Source organism: Myripristis murdjan, chromosome 17, assembly GCF_902150065.1.
Source record: "Myripristis murdjan chromosome 17, fMyrMur1.1, whole genome shotgun sequence".
Taxonomy (NCBI): Eukaryota; Metazoa; Chordata; class Actinopteri; order Holocentriformes; family Holocentridae; genus Myripristis; species Myripristis murdjan.
Window position 1 is genome coordinate 2,046,296 of NC_043996.1, and position 22,344 is coordinate 2,068,639.

Here is a 22,344-nt window from a genome sequence, read left to right on the forward strand (position 1 = left end):
TAAATACTGACTTAAAAAATATGAAAAGGTACAGTTTTAGTAGTAGCATTAGTAGTAAAGGTAGTTTGTTGCTTTCACCCATTCTTACCATGCAGACTGTGCTGCTCTGTGAAAACCCAGGAGCTTTTCAGAGTCTTAGTCTTATCCGGCTCAGATTTTGACACCATTTCAAGTCATGCTGTACTGTCAACATGTTCATCTACCTGGGCAATGAAGACCTTGATGTTATAGATGACATTCAATTAGTAGCAGGGGAAACCAGGTCAGATCCCCCTGTGAAGACACCACCTGGCTCTGTCTGTCTCACTCACACACGTACACCAGGCAGTTCAGCACTACTCTGTGGAAGGATTACATTTGAGTTGGTTGACTACGCTACTGTAGGTGGAGGTGAAAACTTTAATAAAGCTATTAAAGCTATCATGTTGCGAGGGGGTCCTTGAGGGAGTTCCTGTGGGTTTCCAGCAACATGAGGTATAGGTACATTTTAATATTTTTTAATTTACTACAAAGGATCCTGATTAGGGAGACACAAGAATAACTCTCTCAACCCTAGGATTCCCTCTAGCATAAACACCCATTATATACTAAATCAACAAAATTTTGATTATGATGAAAAGCATGACTTGCTTCCTTCTGTATGTTTTTTCAGTTATTAATGACATGATTATCTCAGAATTCTGAGATAATGACAAGACTGATTTTTGTCTCATTTAAACTTTTCTCAGAATTCAGAAAAACGGGGCACATTTTGTCTGAAATGCATCACGCTTCCTTACAGGACTTACTATGCTACAATGTGTCTCCTGACAGAGTGTAAATTCTGCCTCTCAGGTCTTTAAACATCCCAAACAATGACCCTACAAAAGTGGAGATTTCCTGTTCAACAAAGACGCCCGGGAACGCAGCCCGTCTATTCCAGTTCTTTGATTGGTCAGCGCCTTTTGAACTTGGAACACGATTGGCTCATCAGGCCGCTGCATGTCTGAACGTGGCGACGCCACAGACAGGCACGTAAAGATTCGTCAACCTCCACAACGGCAAGTGCAAGGAGTCTGGCATAACTGCGCACAGTAAACCGGAAACGTGATTTTACCTCCAAGGTAATAGCACATAAAAACAAAATCACTTATGGGAAAAATAAACATATGAGCAAAAACAATGCGGAATTCAACATAATAATAATTATGCAATAGACTCATTATTTACTATCACTTCGCATAGTTCCTTGAATTGCTCAAAACTCGAAATGTTCTTCAACGAGGAGTTAATTTTGAATGTCAAAACCGGAAACTATATTCACGTACCTTGCTAGCTTGACACAGGTCTCAGCATAGCGTGACTGATGGTACAAATTGATAATGTCTGGAGATTCAAAGCATGTACAGATAACTATTACTTTATGACAGCTCGTACGTGTTTCAGCAACAGTGTCAGTCACACGCCGCAGCCACCTGAGCCTGAACGAGCCCACCTCTGCTGCTGAGTTTACCTTGCTGTCCCCGCCAGGTAAGACGAGCCGCCTGCTGATGTAGCTGACGAGGAGAGCGCTAGTCCAAAGCTCACTCAAAATATAACTATTTGAAGAGGCCTTAGCGTAACAGCAAACAAACATACGAGCTAGAGCACATAATAATGCCTTTTCAGAGTCGATAAAAACTGGTCTTTAATTCGGCATATATGAATTAATTCACACATGCAACTAAAAACAGTTAACTTAGAACAGATACACCTGATTTTTCAGCTGTCTTCGACCACATTTTAGCGGTGAGTGGTGCGGAGCAGAATGAACCAGCTGCTAAAGAAGAGAACATTTCTGGAAGTACAGTGGTGCTTGGTGAACGTCTTGTACGCCGTATTTAAAGCAAGTTCCTAACCACTCTTAAAACGTCTCGATTTTTTTTCTCACTAGTTATGGACTTTGCTCACAAACAAAGCGACATCACACTACGGAATTTTTGAACGGAGTTTCGCGTGACGTGTCTCCCCATAACAGCCCAATTAACAGGTGTTCGCCAGCGAGGCTTGAGCTGAAGTACTTTACATCTGCTTTGCTTATGTGCTGGTCTGACACTGTCCAGCTGGGCCCTGGACCATAACAAGCAGCCTCAGAGAGAAAGGAGCCTGTCGGTTGGCAGGAAGTGGCACTGGCGTTGTTCAGGGGCGCACGGGCGCACCTGTGTGAGTGTCTGAAGCAGGCCAACGGAAACCAGCTACCACCCCCCCAAAAATATAAAGCGGGAAATTTGAATATCTGGGTGACTGTAGAAGTTATGCTCTGTTACTATATATCTTATCTTATCTTATCTTATCTTATATTATATTGTGGATGTCCAACAGTAGGCTGGTTTGTTGATGCATAGATTTTAAATGAAATGAATTAGTGATTTTTATGAGAGGTGCTTACTTATTTAGCAATTATGTAATAACCTCATTTTTTGTTCTCTGTTAGGGCTGAAAAAGAAAAAATATATTGCAGTTATTTTGACACATTACATTACGACCGTATGAGTCATGATTATGTATCTATCTATCTATATGTGTGTGTGTGTGTGTGTGTGTGTGTACAGTACAGGCCAAAAGTTTGGACACACCTTCTCATTCAATGCGTTTTCTTTATTTTCATGACTATTTACATTGTAGATTCTCACTGAAGGCATCAAAACTATGAATGAACACATGTGGAGTTATGTACTTAACAAAAAAAGGTGAAATAACTGAAAACATGTTTTATATTCTAGTTTCTTCAAAATAGCCACCCTTTGCTCTGATTACTGCTTTGCACACTCTTGGCATTCTCTCGATGAGCTTCAAGAGGTAGTCACCTGAAATGGTTTTCACTTCACAGGTGTGCCTTATCAGGGTTAATTAATGGAATTTCTTGCTTTATCAATGGGGTTGGGACCATCAGTTGTGTTGTGCAGAAGTCAGGTTACTACACAGCCGACAGCCCTATTGGACAACTGTTAAAATTCATATTATGGCAAGAACCAATCAGCTAACTAAAGAAAAACGAGTGGCCATCATTACTTTAAGAAATGAAGGTCAGTCAGTCCGGAAAATTGCAAAAACTTTAAATGTGTCCCCAAGTGGAGTCGCAAAAACCATCAAGCGCTACAACGAAACTGGCACACATGAGGACCGACCCAGGAAAGGAAGACCAAGAGTCACCTCTGCTTCTGAGGACAAGTTCATCCGAGTCACCAGCCTCAGAAATCGCAAGTTAACAGCAGCTCAGATCAGAGAGCAGATAAATGCCACACAGAGTTCTAGCAGCAGACCCATCTCTAGAACAACTGTTAAGAGGAGACTGCGCCAATCAGGCCTTCATGATCAAATAGCTGCTAGGAAACCACTGCTAAGGAGAGGCAACAAGCAGAAGAGATTTGTTTGGGCCAAGAAACACAAGGAATGGACATTAGACCAGTGGAAATCTGTGCTTTGGTCTGATGAGTCCAAATTTGAGATCTTTGGTTCCAACCGCCGTGTCTTTGTGAGACGCAGAAAAGGTGAACGGATGGATTCCACATGCCTGGTTCCCACTGTGAAGCATGGAGGAGGAGGTGTGATGGTGTGGGGGTGTTTTGCTGGTGACACTGTTGGGGATTTATTCAAAATTGAAGGCACACTGAACCAGCATGGCTACCACAGCATCCTGCAGCGACATGCCATCCCATCCGGTTTGCGTTTAGTTGGACGATCATTTATTTTTCAACAGGACAATGAGCCCAAACACACCTCCAGGCTGTGTAAGGGCTATTTGACCAAGAAGGAGAGTGATGGAGTGCTGCGGCAGATGACCTGGCCTCCACAGTCACCGGACCTGAACCCAATCCAGATGGTTTGGGGTGAGCTGGACCGCAGAGTGAAGGCAAAGGGGCCAACAAGTGCTAAACACCTCTGGGAACTCCTTCAAGACTGTTGGAAAACCATTTCAGGTGACTACCTCTTGAAGCTCATGGAGAGAATGCCAAGAGTGTGCAAAGCAGTAATCAGAGCAAAGGGTGGCTATTTTGAAGAAACTAGAATATAAAACATGTTTTCTGTTATTTCACCTTTTTTTGTTAAGTACATAACTCCACAGGTGTTCATTCATAGTTTTGATTCCTTCAGTTAGAATCTACAATGTAAATAGTCATGAAAATAAAGAAAACGCATTGAATGAGAAGGTGTGTCCAAACTTTTGGCCTGTACTATATAGATAAATAGATAGATAGATGTGATTGTTACCAGTAAAAAAGACTAAATACTCAGTGTGCTATATAATGTCTTTTATTTGCCAAATATTTGGTGATATAAGATTTCAAAACTAAGTGAATCCAGCATAAACTGGGGCGTTTTGTGCCTAAAGTTAGCTTGGTATAATGCTTGGAAAACATAAATGGAAATGGTGGTCTTTGTATTAGCGGGTATGATTTCTTGGGTCAGCGTCAGTGTTGACTGTGCTGTATTTGGCTGTGTCGGGTAAAAATGAAGATTTTTCAGATTAAAACATGCGAAGAGCAAACCTCCATAATCCCAACACCAAATGAGCAATTAGACCCACTAATGATAGATGGCGCTGTTGTGTAGAATCTGTCTGATTAAAGATGCTAGCAAAGCAACAAAGAAACTTAAAATAATCACTTCAGAAATGTCCGATTTTTCAGACCATCACGTTTAACTGTACGTCTTTGTACGTTACAATAATGGCTGAATAACGACCACAGAAATAATCAAATTTGCGGATTTCACAAGCTTCCGCAGTTCAACAGACCTGTCAGTTTCCTGTCCGGAAGTGGCTGCTGTTAGAGTGATGACAACAGATCACGCTGTAGTTGGTGCTGTGTTCAACTTTATGGCCAGCAGACAAACAGTGATATATATTTGAAAAAAAAAAAAAAAAAAAAAGACAGAATTTTTGAGGGATAGACCTGTGTTTGCGTGAACATGAATGCGGTGGGTGGAGCAGTGGGAAGATATGAGAAGACAGGCTTTGCTCAAAGTAGTGCTACTTTATTTTAAAAAAAACAGACCATAAGGTTTAAAGTAACTGGTAAAATAGCTAGTGACTGATCTCCTCTTGTGTAAGCCTTTGATAGTGAGTGGTTCAACACGGGGATGGCGTGTACTCTCTTGTCTCTGTGTTAGGGCTGAGCCAGATATTGACCTCGACACCTATTATGATATGATAGATATCATAGGACAGTTTGGATCCTGTAATATGATACGGCAGAAGTGCTGTCTATCCCTGGTTTTAAATCAGAATCAGAAATACTATATTGATCCCAGAGGGAAGACTGGGTAAAGGCTGCGTTACAGTAAAGAAATGCAGTTTCCAGAATTTTTTAGACTGTTGTAGCTGCTCTGTTATTTGCCTCCACCTGCTTGGTCAGCAAGTCCACATTATGAATATTAAAATCTATTATGTGTAAATATCTTATGAAAACTCCAACAGTCATCCCTGCAGTATTGTCACAATGTCTGGATGAAAGTATTTGGCCAAAGGTATTGTGATATTTGATTTTGTCCGTATTTGCCAGCCCTACTCTGTGTTTGTAGCATTTTTTCCCCCAAATAATCCGATGGTTATGAATCTGATTATTCAGAAAAAGGTCAGCGGGAGTGATCTGTCTGCCTGTCAAAATGTCTGGTGGACATGGAAATCTGATGGACACAGATTCACCATCAGCCCTGTCTTGACAAGACGGTTTTTAAAAATCGCGTGAAATGAATGTCCAGGGACAGATAGAATGGACACTGATAACTGCTATTTAGGGCCAATATTAATTTGTAGTAAACTGGAAAATTTCTGAGGCAAAATTTACAGCAGTAAAAACACCAACACAAACCTTGCTTTGAATTAGAAAATATTTAATTAACATTATTATATTGGTAAAAAAAAAAAAAAAAAGCAAAAAACAGAAATTTTAAGAAAATTAGAAAAAAGACTAGCAAACTATATTTCTGATTATTAGACTAATATATTTAAACATCAGATCTGTGATCCTGGATCAGTGAGTCCTGATTGTGAAAGGTGCCTTTGAGAAGCATCTAACAATAACAATAAATGGAGAAATACGCAGAAGCATTCTTTACGTCAGATTAATATAGCCGCACGTACACATCACAACATAACAAGTAGGGGGGAAGTGGAATAACACCACATTTTTCAAAATGGGTGAACTATTCCTCCAACAAAGAAGCAAATGGTTTTACGTTATCACAGCAAATTTTCCATGTCAGTTTTGTAAATCCTCTGCAGTTTTCAGTGATTGCGGGGATGAGGTCTGAACTGTCTTCCTTTCTCTCACACACAAACATGCACACTTTGTTGCATGTGTGCTCGTGGAGGGAGGCGGGGCAGAGAGCAGCGCTGTTTTTAGCATCGGCCCAGCTTTTCACAGAGAGACAAATCTCGCCTCAGGGTCAGATAAAGACTTGGCGTCGACTTGCTTCTGACCTCTCATCCTGCACTTTTTTTTTTTTTTTTTTTTTTGGATTACTACACAGTTTACAAAAATTCTCAAAGTATAAATAAATAAAATCAATAATAATAATTAAATAAACTTTTCCCCAAACCTTGTCAAGTTGCCAGCTGTCCTGATAGGCAACCCCAGACTGCCAACCAGGTCATGTGAGGACATGGTGGTAATTTATCAATCCTCACAACAGATGATAGGAAATGTTCAGCTGCTCGGGCCCCTGTCTGGCCCCAATGCTCAGTTTTCCAGTGGCATTTTGCCAAGCCTGTTTCCACACTTGTTTTCAGCTTTTGAATTGCATAAATTCGGATGTTCTTCAAGTTTAAATTCTCGGTTTGATATGACTTAAAGGACATCAGAGCTGCAGCCTTGTTTGTTTGATTTTAGCATTGTTGGTTATTCAGTTTCTGACAGAACACACAGCATAGTGAGTTATATAAGTGAGAACATTTGACTTTCTTAGTTAATAGAAAGATTTTGCTGCTGTGGTTGGACTGGGGTTCAACCAGTAGGCTATGGGTTTTTGACGTGCAGAGCTGAATGCATTTTGATTTGAGCTGCCAATAGACGATGTTTGGATTGTTTTCATGCCATAAATTTCCTCCAAATTCCAAGAATTTATTGTTTTTCCTCAAAAAGCTTTGAGACCATGGACATGATCCATTGAAACAAAACAAAACAAATAAAAAAAAAAAAAAATGCATAATAATAAAAAATTAGGATAATACATGTTTATGTGTGCTTGTGTAGAACCTGATTGAAAGGTCATACTACAGTCACTTCAGGTTAAAGGAATACTCCAACATTTTGGGCAAAATCTCATTTTTCCGACTTCCCCAGACTGAGACCAGATGTTGGACACCATTTTCCCCTCTGTACGTCCAGTGGTGCAGTTCCTATGGGTAGCATTTCCTGTTAGCTTAGCATAAAGACTTGAGGTCTATGGGAGTTGTTAGCCTGACTGTGTCAAAGTGAAAAAATAAACCTTACAGCAACTCCAAAGCTGTCTTATGTACACAGTAGATCATGTGGATTTGAAATACATGTCTGGAGTATTCCTTTAAGGGCTCCCTACAGATGACCAGTGTAGTATTGTATTTATTAATTTTCCAGTAAAGGAAAAGCCTAAATCAGTCAGCCTGCATCATATCCATCATATCAGAGGTGTACCACACTAACTGGTCTATATCTGAGTTTCTACAAAAGGGCAGTATTGGCCCCAGATATTTGTTTAACCTTAGAAATTTCCCCAAATTAATTTGGCAACAAAGGCTGGTGGCAAGGCAAGCCGCAAGGACTACTCTGGGGTTATGACATCACTCCCATATGTGATTGGAAGTGATGCTTTGCTGCGCGTTGTCCCTCTTAAAGGACCAGTAATTGTGCATGTTTAGGGCAATATTTACAAAATACATGTACTTCACCTTTCTGCTAATCTTTTCCCAAAGCGAGCAGTCATATTTTAGAAATCAGCTACAATATGAAAATGAACTTTGAGACTTCAGACTTTCTTCACACCAATATTCCATCACCGTAATAATGTCTTCCACATCAGTTTTCCTAAAAGCAGCAGCACTGTTGGGTTTTGATGCCTTGAAATTGGGTGGAGTGAAACGGTCACTGCAAAAAGATAGTCCCTGAGGAAGTGTTGCCTTTCCACAGCCAATTTTCAGTTCCATGGTTTATGGTTTATGATCAAAGAGTCATATTTGAAAATCAAGGGATTTTGATTATATGGTGTGAAACATGTAGTACTCTTGCATGATGTGCAAAATAGTTTGTTGCAATGTAAAATGTTGTTAAATTGTAGTAAATGGGCTCAACATTCAAAACCACTGGTATGGTCTTTTAATAGCCCATCTAGGATTTGACCGCATGTCATGCACAAGATGTAAGAAGTGAACATAGGATGTAATGTAGGGACCTTTAAAGGACATGTGCAGCCCTTTATGCACTTTGCTTCCGTCAGTTTAGAGGACATCAAACTGTTCTTGATCCAGCTCTAGCAAACACATGTATTTTGCTGATGTAATTTGCTGATGTTGTCCATGGGTTCCAGACTTCAGGCAGTCATAAGTCGGGTTTCCATCCAAATATATCTCAAATTTTAACCAAATTTTCAGAAAATCGTCAAAACAAAATGCGAATTTATGCGTGTTTCCATCCACTTCTGTTATGCGAATATTTGGAGTTGGTTCATCGAGGTGAGCAATAGGTGGCGCTAATTCTCCAGCCGGGAGACATTAAACCACTGCAGAGGAAGAGGATGCAACGTGACGACGTATTACAGGCGCGTCAGTCAAAAATCCAAACTTTGTTGTTTGCTATCCAGTGTAGCATTAATATTGTTTTCTTTAATTAGTTCAAGAAAAGTTCAAGTCTCTTCTTCGGTCCAAACAGACTGGCTGTTGTTGCCGTCTGCCGCCAATTTTCCTCTGTACAGTGGAACAGAAGTCACATGATTGTGGATGTCACCGTGTATTCAATAAACCTGTTTCCATAGCAGCTTATTTGCACTTTCACTTTATCAGTACACCAACTCTTCCACCTCCCCCAGGTGTTAAAACTTTTTTTGGCAATATTTGGAGATTTTTTTGAATTTTCAGTGTTTCCATTCGGGTTTTTAATGCACATATTGAAAATGTGAATAAAAACAGGTGGATGGAAACCCACCTATAGGCTGCAAAGGATTGTCCTCCAAATGTTGAATATAATCCTGATAATTATAGTTATGTATGTTATGTATAGTTTGTCCAGTGACATTTGAGGCTCTGAAAATGTGGTGACAATGTGTAAAACTGGCTGTAATTCCTAAACGGTTAAGGCCATATTTTTGATCAGCCCCTTAAATTAAATCTGAAAGTCTGCACTTCAGTCACGTCTTTATCATTAAGATCCGTTGTGGTGGTGTACAAGGGCAAAATTATGAATTTGTGTTGTATTTAGGCATTTAGCTAGGTATTTAGCGCAAGTACCAACTTCTGACTTGTGAACAGCATTCATGTAAACATCCAACACATAATTATAGCAAGGGGTCATGGATTTTTCTTAAAGCTCTGATATATTCGACTGAGACTTAAATAGAGTGGAACTGTCCATTAGATGGTGACTATTAGACATAATTAAATTCAAATTTAATTTAACCTCACAGGTGGAGTCCCAGGCAGAACTCTCCTGAACTCTCTGAACTCTCTCCAGAACTCTCATGGTGGACTTCATGTTGGACCACTATTTGGGTCAGATGTGGGTCATTTTAGGATGTAGGTGTGCAAACTGATACCAGATAAGAGTCGCATTCAAGATGAATACGAAGTCAGAATAAAAAAAAATGTTCATTGTGTAGAACGCATACCACATACTACTGAGGCTGTCCTGTCTCTCTCTACTGTGCCTGTCTAAAAAAAAAAGCAGAAATGACCATAAAAATATATCTTTGAAAAATGTTCTGTTAGTAAAAAGACCGAAATTGGGCGCTAAGGCTTGCAGCAAGAATGTACCCTTAGACACATCAGCATGTGGACATGCTTTAAATAAGCTGTCTGTAGTTCAAAGGTAGTTCTGTGTGCAGACATGTTCCAATAATGTAAGAATAAAAATGGAAGAAAAAAAAACATGCCCGATGTATTGCAGTTTTCCAACTAGAAGGGGACTGGGAGAGGGACTGAATCTGGGGTTGCTTTCACACTTTCATAGGAAAATTCTTTGATATTTTTTATTTTTGATCTCTCTCTCTTTTTTTTTGGCACCACTGTTCATCGATATGCTGAAGTGAAAATGTCAGCTTTGGCTGTTTGTATTTAGCAGTGTGTGCAAGAGGGAAATGAAAAAAATGAGGGCTCAAACACTGTTCCTTTCTACAACAGATTTCAACCTTTCAGTCTCTGGCACCAAAAGCACAGTAATTATCTAAAGACAAATCAGATCCGTTTGATCAGTTCAGCTGCAGTTTCCTGCTACATTTAGTCAACTGTCAGTGTAATCGTCAAGCTCAGAGAGAGGCCTGTGTTTACTGGTGGAAACTCAGTCATCTGCTCTGTGCTTACAGCCCTATCATACTGTCTCTCTGTCCTATTAGGTTGTCAATATGGCCTCATGGATTATTCAGATGACTGTGGTGGTGCTATCTGTCTTTGTGAATAGCAGCCAGGGGAAAAAGGACAAGACACTGTACTGTTCTGGTAAGTCGGTTCTTGATCAGATGGATTTGTTAGGCGAAAACGATGGAAATAGATTTTCCTTTTCGTCTGCTTGCCTAAAGAAAAAGCTGCATAACTGAAACTGTTTTTGACCAGTAAATATTTGTCACACCTTACACATTGCATTGCTTGCCTTTGGACTCAACAACCAAGTGAAGACGTACTTTGTATAGTGTGAGACATACTGATGTGCAGTAGAGTGCCAGGACAGTTAACTAAAGCTGATCCGTGTGCTGTTAGTGAGCTTGACCTGTATTCTCCAGCATGCAGGGCTATTGTGGACGAACTGAACTACTCAATCAGTCAGGTGGACCCAAAGAAAACCATCAACATCGGCAGCTTCAGACTCAACCCTGATGGGACCATGAAAGACAAAAAGGTACAGTACAATCCAGTATATGCACAGATACATCTGTTCTTAAAATAATCTTTCTAGAAGAGCTCCAGATATTATTAATAATTTAAAGCTTTTACATTATTAATGTTTTGATTTTTTTTTACAAAAAAAAAAAAAAATCCAGTTTACATTACAGTGTGGGGCTGCAACAAAGGAGTTTCCCATCCCCATCAGTTGAGACACTGTCAGTCAACTGTTAACTTTAATTCTAGCATTTGTGTTCCTGGTAGCACATCTTATCTACACAGGACGTGTGTGGGAAAGATTTCTCACTAAATGAAACTAAAGAGTGAAACCTTTGTCTTCCAAAAAGCAGTGAGCAGTGAGCGCTCCGTCCAGAGGAACCTGGACTCACCAGTGGTGGCTGAATCTCTTCACTAACTCCACCACATTTCTTATACAGGAGTCCCCAAAATTCAAACGTTAGCCCTCACTGCCATTTTGAGCTGGTGAGTGCATCTTTTAAAGGGATAGTTAGCCCATTTTGAAAAATTATTATTATTTTTTATATGAATTCTCTTCCCCTCTAGCTGTTATGTGGGAGAGCAGTAGCAGCACTGTTGTGTTTTGATGACTCGAAATTGGGCAGAGTGAAATGATCTCTTCGAGGGAAAATAGTCCCTGAGGTTTGCTTTAGACAGCCATTTATCAATTCTGTGGTTTATGAACAGCAGAGAAATTGAACATCATAGGGTGGATCTTTCCATTAGAAATTCAAAATCTTGAAAACCCCTCGCATGATTTGCACATTGGTTTGTTGCTATGTAAAATGTGGCTAAATTGTAGTAAAAGGGCCCAACATTCAAAATCACTGTTATGTACATTTTTGCTGAAATATTGTCATTAGCTATATTTGAAATCACATTCGCTACAGAGTCAGTTCTCCATGAGCAACAGAAACTGAACTGTCACAGCTTTACAAAATGTGCAGCCAGTGAACTGTCAGTCAGCAGAGATGAGCACTGTATTCTGCCTTTACTTTATTGATGCACTTTATTTTGTCATGTCCAAATTTCCAGTTAAAAGAATCTAGTACTAAAATTAAAATAAAATAATCTCAGCAATTAAACTGAATAAGCAGTATGTTGCAGTTCTACATTTAAATTTGTATTAATATAAATCTCATGAAAAATATGTCATTATGACCAAAGTACATTTCAAAATGCTACAGACTGAGTCTAGACCCAGTTATGGTAGGTTTACACTCCAGAGTTCAAACATGCCCAACTATTGTAGCTCGTGTGTAATTGCCATACAGCTGATATCCACGGCGGACTGGGGAGGTAAACAGAGCTGTAAAAAATGTACAATCGTGGAAAACCTACAGCACTGTGTTTGACAGTGGTTGTATGGCTATTTGTAAAAGTAGCACTTGCCAGGGTTTCTTTTCTTAGCCAAGCTTGAATCATGCCTGCCAGGCTACTACACTGCCATAGCAAAGTATTCCACCCAGATAAGATTATTTGGAGAGCAAAAAGCCTTTATTAACATCGGTATTGCAGGGAGGAATCCTCCATCTGTGCTGTTTGTTGTTGATCTGGTCACCTGTACCCCAAAGGGCACGTGTTGGAACACACCCCTCTCTTGTATTATTGGGGATTCATGCAGTTTGGATTGAGTCAGCGTTTTTTCTTCAGTTTGGACTTCCTGCAGCCATATTCAGAGCATCAGTGAATCATTGCAACTCCATTCTCCTGTGGAACAAATTGATCTCTGGTATCACTATGCCTGTATCTGTGCGATGCTCTGCAACTATGGATCCAGGTTATTGTTCCTCTTCTAATGAGGTCGCGTCCCAGTGGGGCCTGGGTATCCTCTGCTACCCAGGGATCAGGCTATCATGAGGTGTCCAGCTCCACTACTGATTTCCTAGGCTTAATCCCTGTTTAGACTGTCATTGATAACTCAAAGAAGGTGGGTATTTGCTGCCAAGAAAAAGGTTGCATTTACAATTAGCTATCACCTTCTGGTATTATTAAGTGCTCTTTCAAATTGCTTTGCAGATTGCCAAAATAAGCAAAGCACACATACAGTTTTATTTATAAGAGGTGTCTATTGCATACTTCATCAACATCAACAGATATCCTTTGGCAATCAGAGGCCTAAAAATCCCAGTTTCTAGTGAAAGACAGTGCAGTTTTGTCTTAATTACCTCGGTCAGTGGAGTTGGACGTTTTTTTTTTTTTCACCCCTGCCCATCACTTTGTTTGTCTGCTGGTTAGCAGGATATCTCAAAGAGACTGTGAAAGGTTAGACACTGGCCAAGAAAGAGCTGATTAACTTTTCACGCTGATTGGTCAAAAAGAGGCATGATGCTAGATGTCACCTATCACAAAAAGGCACATCAATTTTGACAGATTCATATAACATTGCAGAACTTTGTGGGCAGCTTGGTCATGGGGCAAGGAAGAACTAAATACCCTTTCATGCTGATTGGCCAAAAGGCAGTATGGTGGTGGGTGCGGCATATCACAAAAAGGAGCAGAACTCCAGCAATCCAGAAATACAATCTAGATCAGCCACACAAATATAACTGCTGAAGGTTTGAATTTATTGATTTAAAAAAAAATGACCTTCAATTAAAGCATGATAAGTAAGAATTTAGAGAAGTTTATTTCGGGGAACTCTGTGAAGTGGATTTTGTCTCCATTTTGTCTTCATTTGAGTTTTACCATCGGCAAAAAAACACCAGATCTCAGTTTTCTTGTTTTTCCCCCGCTGTTTGAATCAAATTCAGTCACTGTTTTGCCCAGGGCTACTGCACTGTCAGTTTTTTTGATATCAAGAAAGTTATTGGGATTGCAAAATGACACAAAAATAATGCAGATCTTTTAACTACTGTCGGTCACAGTTGATGGCAAAACTGCCAAGATACACTGTTTGAGAATACTGCCGTTGTACCATGGGGCTGCAACAAAGGCAAGTGTCCTTCATGTTGCTATTAATGCTGCAATCTGTGTCATATTTCTAGCTTCTCATTAGGCAGTTGTCTAAAGGTGGATTAATTTAGATATGAATGCTAATTACTCTTCTTCTGCCCCCCTGTGGGTCCTGCTTAGATTCCATTTAGTTTGCCCCCAAGCATTGTGCGCGTCTTTTAAAAGAAAGAGCAGTGGGTTTGCAGTAAACTGGTTTTGATAGAGGTTATGCTAACTCTCACATGCCATAATCATGTTATGTAATTATAGCATATTAAATAATGAAATGGGAAGATTCATAAAATTGCAAGATATACGGAAAAATCCAGCCTAAAACACTTTTACACAGTCAGAAAACAACTTTTGGTAATGTACCTTGCACCTCTGACTCCATTTTGATGCTTGGTCATGTATTTTTCTTAGTGCTACAGATAACTGGCCAAGCACAGATGACATGGCTTTGCATTGAAGTATTTCCAGTGCAGCTGCAATGAATTTAATAACAGAAAATATTTTAGCCGTCTCTCAGCGGTAAATGTCAGCTTTTCATGTTAGTCCTTCACAATCAGGGAGCATTGGCTTCTTTCTAGAGCTGCCATTTTGCACCCCTGTTCAACAACCATTCAAGGACAAGCCCACTGAAGAAGAGGCAGATTTTTCATCTGACAGTAGCCTCAATCGGCCAGAATTTATCATAGCCCCAAGTTGAGTTTTTGTGATTTGTCTTTTTTGTTGTTTGATCAGCACTTTCTTGACTAGGAAACCTCTTGCTCTCTTGATCCTACTATACTTCACAAATTACTAACTGAACTAGAAGTTGATGAGGCAGATTCAGGAAAGGCAGGTTCACTAAAAAAGCACATTAGACTGTGTCTCCTGGAATGCATTGGACATCAGAGACAAACTGGTGATATCCAGCAGTTTTAGAGGATTTTGCTTTAATGCCACCCCAGATGAGTTGGTTTTGGTTATATAACTGGCTAGTTATCAGGCCAGGGTAGTAAGGTTCGCCCAGAGATCCCGCTCCTCCCCTGCCCTCAACTGAAACAAACCTCCACCTGTTGCATTGTTTGGTCAATCAAATGTTACTGAGCTAAAGGAGAAGCCAAACCTTGATCCCATGCCCTCCCGGCTCCCTCCTTTTCAGCAGCTTTTGACCTAGCGTGAATCGAAGAGGGTGGGATGTCACAGCTTAGATGCCATCACCAAGGAGGATTTGCAGGTTTTAAGTCTCTGCTCTTTGCCCTCCTCACAGTATGACTTCCTGGGGGTATGGGTCCGTTCGATGCCACAAAAGTTAAACCTGCCTGGGGCAACAATGAAATGTTTAAGGCCTCCAAAGACATTGAACTTAGTTGGAGCAGCGCGCTGATCTCATAGAGACCGGTGGGAAGTCATGCATTGAGAATGAGACGATGCACAATGGCCCGCTGACACACTGACACAGTATATCATGGCCCAGAAATGTGACCGAGCGGGGTGACGTCCATTTTTCGAATCTCGCTTACTTTGCTTTCTACAAGGTTCTGCAGCGTGTTCCAGCCCTGGGTTTCTTTTTGGTTTCATGATTTAGCAGAGCAGCCAGCCAATAAGTGCCACAACGGGGCTCACCTGTTCTCTATCCTCCTCTAAATGCCAAATATTAACCAGCTCTAGGCTATACTATAATGGCATTCTGAGGATGAATGTCATCTACAGTCATGCTCGGCAGCTAATTACGATCAAATTCTCAGCAAGCCTCAGAAATAACTCTTCCTCATCATAATGAAGTGATATTGTATCATCAAACCTTTGCACGCACATTCTTATTCCCTAATCCTGTGGTTCAAATGGCATAATAACACATGATCAAAATGACATTTCAGCCTTACATTCTGCCACTTTGATGACAATATTATTATTATTAATTTATGGGTCTTCATTGGCCCAGATCGCCTGGACAATGAAATTGAAAGGCCCCTGTCCACAGTGGTGCAATAATGGCTCTCTGTCCAATGGGAATTGAATGGAGGATAGCATCCCTGAGAAGCCTATTCTCTGGCCCGGCCGGTTGCCCCCCACCCCTCAACCCCCCCGCCCCATTCTTCAAACAACGCTGTGATTGACAGCTCCCTTTCAGAAGCCTCCGACTGGCAAGGAAGGAGTTTAATTCCAAACCATTTTGCAGCATGGCATGATAATGACTCAGACCCAAGCCCACGGGCTGGGATGCACTGACGTGTTTTTGTTATGTGGCAGGGAAGAGAGGGTTTTTTTTTTTTTTGGAGGGGGGTGTGGGGTTTTTTCAAGACGGGGGTAGAGGATTTAGTTTCGATTTAAACACAATTTCATCAAATTCTCATCTAATATACTGCAGGAAAAAAAGAGCGGTCTCTAATAATCATAGCTCCCCTGCAGAGTTTTGTGCAGGATTTAAAGTTTATTTTGGTTTCCAGTTGCTGAATAATCCTACAGTGATAATGTGATGATTTAAATTTCACATCAGATTTCATCAGACATGCGTTCGACCAATAATTTGATGTTCTCGTATTTTTTAGGATGTAAACTTTATTTAGGTTAACAGTTTTCAAACAGTCATTCAGTTTTCAAACAGTCATTATCCAAGGATTATCCAGTCATTATCATAATCCAGTGTTCAGGATATTCAGAAAAAGAAAAAAAGTGGGAAAAAGGAAATGAAATTAATATTGAACAAACATTATCACCAAACATTAAAAAAACCAAAGGACCTATGCAAATGTAAGCTAACACACTTTGACATAGTTTTCAGGTACACCATCATCATGCTGTGAAATGTATCGTGTCCAAACTGTTGGGATTCTTTAAATATGTCTTTGAGCGGATACAAGCTGTTTATGGATTAGGTGGCCCTGACAGTGTCAGAGTTGTCACAAACCGGTTTTGATTGATAGGTGAACCTCATCGTCTTTGGCCAACGTGACCTACATCCCTCCGTGCCTGCCCTCCAACCTTTGGCCCCGTGCTGTAACACATTCTGCCGCTGGCCCACTTCCTCCCTCCTCAACACAACAATGTCGTCAAGCTCAAGGGATGAATAAAAAGTTAGAGAGGTGGGGTTGGTTTTAATGAGAGAGGGGGTGGTTGTCAAAAAGAGGAATGGCCAGGGGTGGAGAGAGGAGATTTTTATTTGTATATTTATTTATTTATTTATTGTCTTTTTAAAAGAAAAGTGACTGGAGAGAGCGAAGGAAGCTTTAGCTTGTTGCTAGAAAACAGATGGCAGAGGGAACCTTTTGTCACTTGGTCACATCTGAAATTGTGTGTGTGTGTGTGTGTGTGTGTGTGTGTGTGTGAGAGAGAGAGAGAGAGAGAGAGAGAGATGCAATCAGTAGGCTTGGCCGGAAGGGTCCACATAGCCAATTCTGACAGGAGACAAAAGGGTCAGGGGGATATATCCACATCACAACAAAATCCAGTTCATCTGCAAGATGCCCCTACCATCCCTCCCTCCTTCATCTCCCCGCTGCACCCCAACTCCCCCAACCCGAACCCCCACCCTATCCCGGCACCTTTTGACCAAAGAAGACAAGGAAGACTTCCTCCTTTGATCATCAGAGGATGGAGGGGAGGGGGGGGGATGAATGGGCTAAAAAGAAGCACAGGAAGATGGGGAGAAGGGTGAAAGGATGCGACTGAGCTGTTTACCCTGCACTTGGCTCCTGTTGAGGTCTCCCGGTTGTCCCTATCTCCTCCTTAAACCACCGCCCTTTACACTGTCAGGAAATCAAACCCCTCCCTTGGCCTTCCTCAGCCCAGTCGGAGGAGTAAAGAGAGTCCTTTCACCCCTTTCACCCTTCCCCTCAGCCCTCCGTCCTCGCCCCCTGAACCCCGGGCGTCACCCCTGTCACCCTATCTCCTTCCGGGGAGGGCGGGAGCAGGGCACTGCACCTGTCTTGACCCGTCTAGACACTGCTCGCCTCGCTGTTTTGTCCCCAGTCCAAAAAAAAAGGTGGGGTGGCGGGGATATGGGGGTACGGAGAAGACCTGTGAGCTGGGGAGGATATTCTTCGTCCAGGTTAAAAGTCAGAGTGGAAGGGTGAGGTTTGTTCGTGTGGATGGAGGAAACACAGCGGAAACAAGGGGTCACCCCGCTTGACCCAGAGGATGTCCTGCAGTGTAACCGAGCCTGGAACCAGGGTCAGCTTAGACACCGAGGAGGATTTTCAACATTATATATATATAGATATAGATATCTATATCTATATATATATAGCTATAGATATAGATATAGATATCTATATATATATTCTATTTTCAAGATGTTTTTTTTCCCCACAATAGGCCAGCCTTTTTACTTGTTTCGTTGTTTTTGCTGTTTGGCTGCCAGGGCTGTTTTGAAAAGTATGAGGATCACCTGACCTGGCGCAGGTAGTCCACTATCTCAGACTTGGACGTGGACTTTTAAGATTTTTTTTTTTTTTCCTGTTTTGCTTTATTTTTGACATGTTGCCCTCCTGATCAGTCCCAGGGACACCTGAATCTACGCATCCTCTTGACCACCTCAGACATGTTGGTGTAAATGTGTGGTTCATTTTTTTTCCTTCTTTATTTAAAAGAGACAGGAAGGTTTTTGGACGGTTGGAGGGTGACATGCGATAACAGTCCCAGCTCTGAACCTGAGACCTTGTGCCTGCATGGTTGTATTTTTTACCCAGCGCCCCAGCTCCTTTATCACTTTAGATTCTGAGAAGCACATTCTTCTCTGCTAATTTTTCTTTTTTATATAGTTGAGGAAGATAAGATTGGAAAAGACTAAGGAACAATTTTGAATACAATGTATATGCATTAACCAACCATTTTTTTTTTTTTTATGAACAGATCCCTTTTGCACGGTCTGAGACTCATCTCAGCGAGCTGTTGGACGGGGTTTGTGGCAGTATGAGTGACTACGCACTCTATGTTGACCCCACTAGCCAGCAGAAACAGTACAGGAGGTTTGCTCCCAGGAGCGAGGGGGCCCCTGGAGATTTCCCTGACTTTAAAAACTTCCAGTTCGACGGTCCCGAGGCATCCAACGCCTTGAAATTTGCAGTGAGTATAAAACAGGATTATTATTCACATATTTTTTTCAGTGTACAATCATAGTTGCATGACTCTCAAGTTTAGATCATTTGTCAGATAGAGGACGGGTGACTCTGTTGCAAACATGAAATAGCCATTTTGTTTCAAAATAAATACCTCAGATGAGTAGTTCTTGTATATGTGTCACTGTATTTGTTAAATGTTCTACATGGAGGTGTCTTAAGGTTGGAGGCGGCTGCCACCATCCCTGCTTTGTCCTGGTAGCTTTGCCAAATTATACACATGTTGTGTCATGTGACTAAAACATGAACAGTATTTTTGTGAATGGGACTGAAATTTGGATTTTAGTTGAAGCATAAAATGCAGGTTGCCTTGTATATTAATATATTATTTGAAAATCCACTAGATTTTTCCATTTATAAATTTATTTTATTATACCTGCTAATACTCACTTTATTCTTCCTGTAGTAACCATAGACTAAATAACATCCATGACATATAATTTACTACTGTACCTTGTTGCTAATAATGTTTTGATTTGTGCTGGGATCAGCTCTGGAGTTGGACTCTCATCAAAATCCAAACCAAGCAAAGAACAAATTTATTTTATGTTTGACAGTCACTCCCTCACTGTCATTTTCTGTAGGGTTTTTGGACAAAGTGACATTATCTGGCTCTTGATTAATGTCCCAGAGGTCCACTCATTGCACTTAAAAGTGTAACATTTCCAGCTCCTAGCGAGTGTAAAGTGATTAGGAATGGTCTTAAGACTGGCTCACAATGCAGTTTTCTGTGCTTTGTCTAGCCCACGTCTGCTCGTCATTGTAGCTTTGCATTCACAATTAAAATTCAGAACATTATTTTGCATATTTATGTTAGTCAGGATGCTGTTTTTTTTAGCCAAGTCATTATTCAAAATGAGATTTTTAATTCTGTGTGTGGCTAGTAGGTGACAGAGATATATATATATATAAAAAAAACAGTGCTACTGTCGGGTGGAAGGGTAAGGCTGAGGTTTCCAGCTGATCCTCTAGGTGAACGAGGTGATGAGCTGTGGCATATCGCTGCGGCCGCACAGTGACAAGATGGCTGAGCGCTTTGGCAAACAGAGGGAAAAATGGCCACCGCCCTGGAAGCGCCATGCCCACCATTGTGTGAAAAGACATGACGAGCATATATCTGTTCTGTATGCATGGCTGCCCCCCTCCCCTTCCAAGCCAAGTCTTTTTATTCATTCGTGTTTTTCTGTCAGTGTGAAACCATAGTGGAGGAGTTGGAGGATGATATCATCTCTCTCTTCAGCCAGAATACAGAGCATATGGTGGAGGAGTTATGCAACACAGTCTCAGGTACCACGGCTTTGGCTTTTGTACTTATTTATATATTTCTACTGAAGACCTGATGTGGCATTTTCCTCTGCTTTGTCTATAAGGCCCCTTTTATTCCCTCTCCTCCCTCCCTTTCCTTGAGGATATCTATATTACCACTCGCATCAATGCACAAATTTAAGTGGAATCAATTAGAGGAACAGCTTTACATTCAAGAAAAAAAAAATAATAATGAATTTGTAAGCACCTCATTGAATAACCGGCTAAATAAATGAATGGCTCTAAGTCAGATTCACAAATGATACCAAGTAGAGAATGCCTGCTTACTGTGAGCTTGGTATGATACTGGAGATCTGGTTATGTCATTGCTGTTATTTAATGTTGCCACCTCATTTACCATGCATCTCTTGGCTGACGCACGCAGTGATGATTTTACACAACAAGCTAAGCCACGGTAAATTCAATCATTTTACGGCATGTACATTTGCCTGCTAGCAGTTTGGCTTTCACATCATTATGTAATAGCAGAAATGTACGAAGGCCGCCATTTTGTTAGAATCGCTGAAGCAGCTGAAAGCCACCGGCTGTGCAGAGGCACAGCAAACCTTTCTTGTCATTTCGTAGATGAGCTGAATTACACTGATTATTACAAAAAACCCAGAAACTGTTTCAAGGTGGGGAAATGGCTTTACAAACATATTTAGTGTTACATTCTGCAAAATTACTCACAACCAGCAGCTGAAATCTATTTTGTGTGTGTGTGTGTGTGTGTGCGCGTGTCTGTGTGCGCGTGTGCCTGTGTGTGTGTGTGTGTGTGTGTGTGTGTGTGCTGTGTGTGCTGTGTGTGCTGTGTGTGTCTGTGTGTGTGTGTGTGTGTGTGTGTGTGTGTGTGTGTGTCTAATAAATCAATATGTTACAAAAACAAAAACTGTTACACTAACATCCTGCAAATTACTTCTCAAAGATCCATAACATTACGTAAACCCAACTTTTTAAAAAATTTTCATATATGTATGTATTTTTATATTAACTTGGAAAGCTTAACAATTTATTAATTTATTAACAGAAATAGAAGGAGCTCATTTTTTCTTTCTGCTTTGAATTTCAGACTACTGTGAAGGCGCCGATCTCCTGAAGGAGGAGTTATAGTATAATTTTATATTTTCGATACAAGACGTTGGGACCAGCATTGTTACAAGCATTTGGAAAAAAAGAGGCCTTACACAAATGATATTTTGACAAATTAATGAAATTAATTCTTTTAAAATAAATAATCTTATTGAAACTGCACATTTTGCATGTTGTTTTGTCTTGAGATTTTGCTGTTAAATGGAAATTCAGGCATACCACTCTCTGATGTCAGGTGGGGTGTTGTGTAGTATACTTTCTCATGTTAATATTGTCCACTTTTTGGTTTTTAGCTGGTTGGAATCAAAACAGAAAACTGAGCATATTTGTGCAGATATTGAGTGCTTACACTATACAGATATGCTGTTATTTGGTATGACTCTAGAGGCTTAAACTGAAGAGAAAATAGAACAACATAATGATACATGTATTGATTAAAAGAATTTATTTACATTCAAAATATTGTATTTTGGCACAAAAATTCTAAGATTTTTGCTACATTGCTAGTATTGATTGTAAAAATTGACAAACCATACAACCAACTACATACTGTAATGCTTGTATTCTAAGGAACTCACATAAAAGCCAGGGAATTTGTTGGAGATGAGAATTTGTGAATGAGATCAGTAATATGGGTAAGAGTAGAATATTTAAAGTAAAAAAAAAAAAGAATCTTTCTGACTTTGGTATTCATGTTTGGGTTGGTGTCATGCAATACTGCAGAACTTTCTTTGTTGTTAAACTACATGTGAATACAAAGCTAATTAATATCAGATAAGTGTCTTCTCATATAAAATGTAAAGTGATGGAAGAACATATTCAATTGGACAAAATACTGAAGAACCTGGTATCTGATTGGACCATTGCTGT

At 40.4% G+C, this 22,344-nt stretch overlaps 1 protein-coding gene across 1 annotated transcript; it reads left to right on the top strand.

Moving 5' to 3' along the window:
• The first annotated feature begins 1,302 nt into the window (after positions 1-1,302).
• Positions 1,303-21,636, top strand: cnpy1 (canopy FGF signaling regulator 1). Its single transcript, XM_030073563.1, has 6 exons — positions 1,303-1,509; positions 10,540-10,642; positions 10,924-11,039; positions 18,815-19,027; positions 20,271-20,367; positions 21,455-21,636. The coding sequence occupies exons 2-6, from the start codon at positions 10,549-10,551 to the stop codon at positions 21,493-21,495; spliced, it is 561 nt and encodes a 186-aa protein (XP_029929423.1). The 5' UTR covers positions 1,303-1,509; positions 10,540-10,548; the 3' UTR covers positions 21,496-21,636.
• Positions 21,637-22,344: the final 708 nt, after the last annotated feature.

Excerpts from the sequence above, each read along its gene's own strand:
- cnpy1 (XM_030073563.1), top strand. The coding sequence starts at position 10,549 with ATGGCCTCATGGATTATTCAGATGACTGTGGTGGTGCTATCTGTCTTT. Across the intron at positions 11,040-18,814 it reads GGACCATGAAAGACAAAAAG|ATCCCTTTTGCACGGTCTGA; the intron begins GTACAGTACAAT and ends TTTTATGAACAG. Across the intron at positions 19,028-20,270 it reads CCAACGCCTTGAAATTTGCA|TGTGAAACCATAGTGGAGGA; the intron begins GTGAGTATAAAA and ends TTTTTCTGTCAG.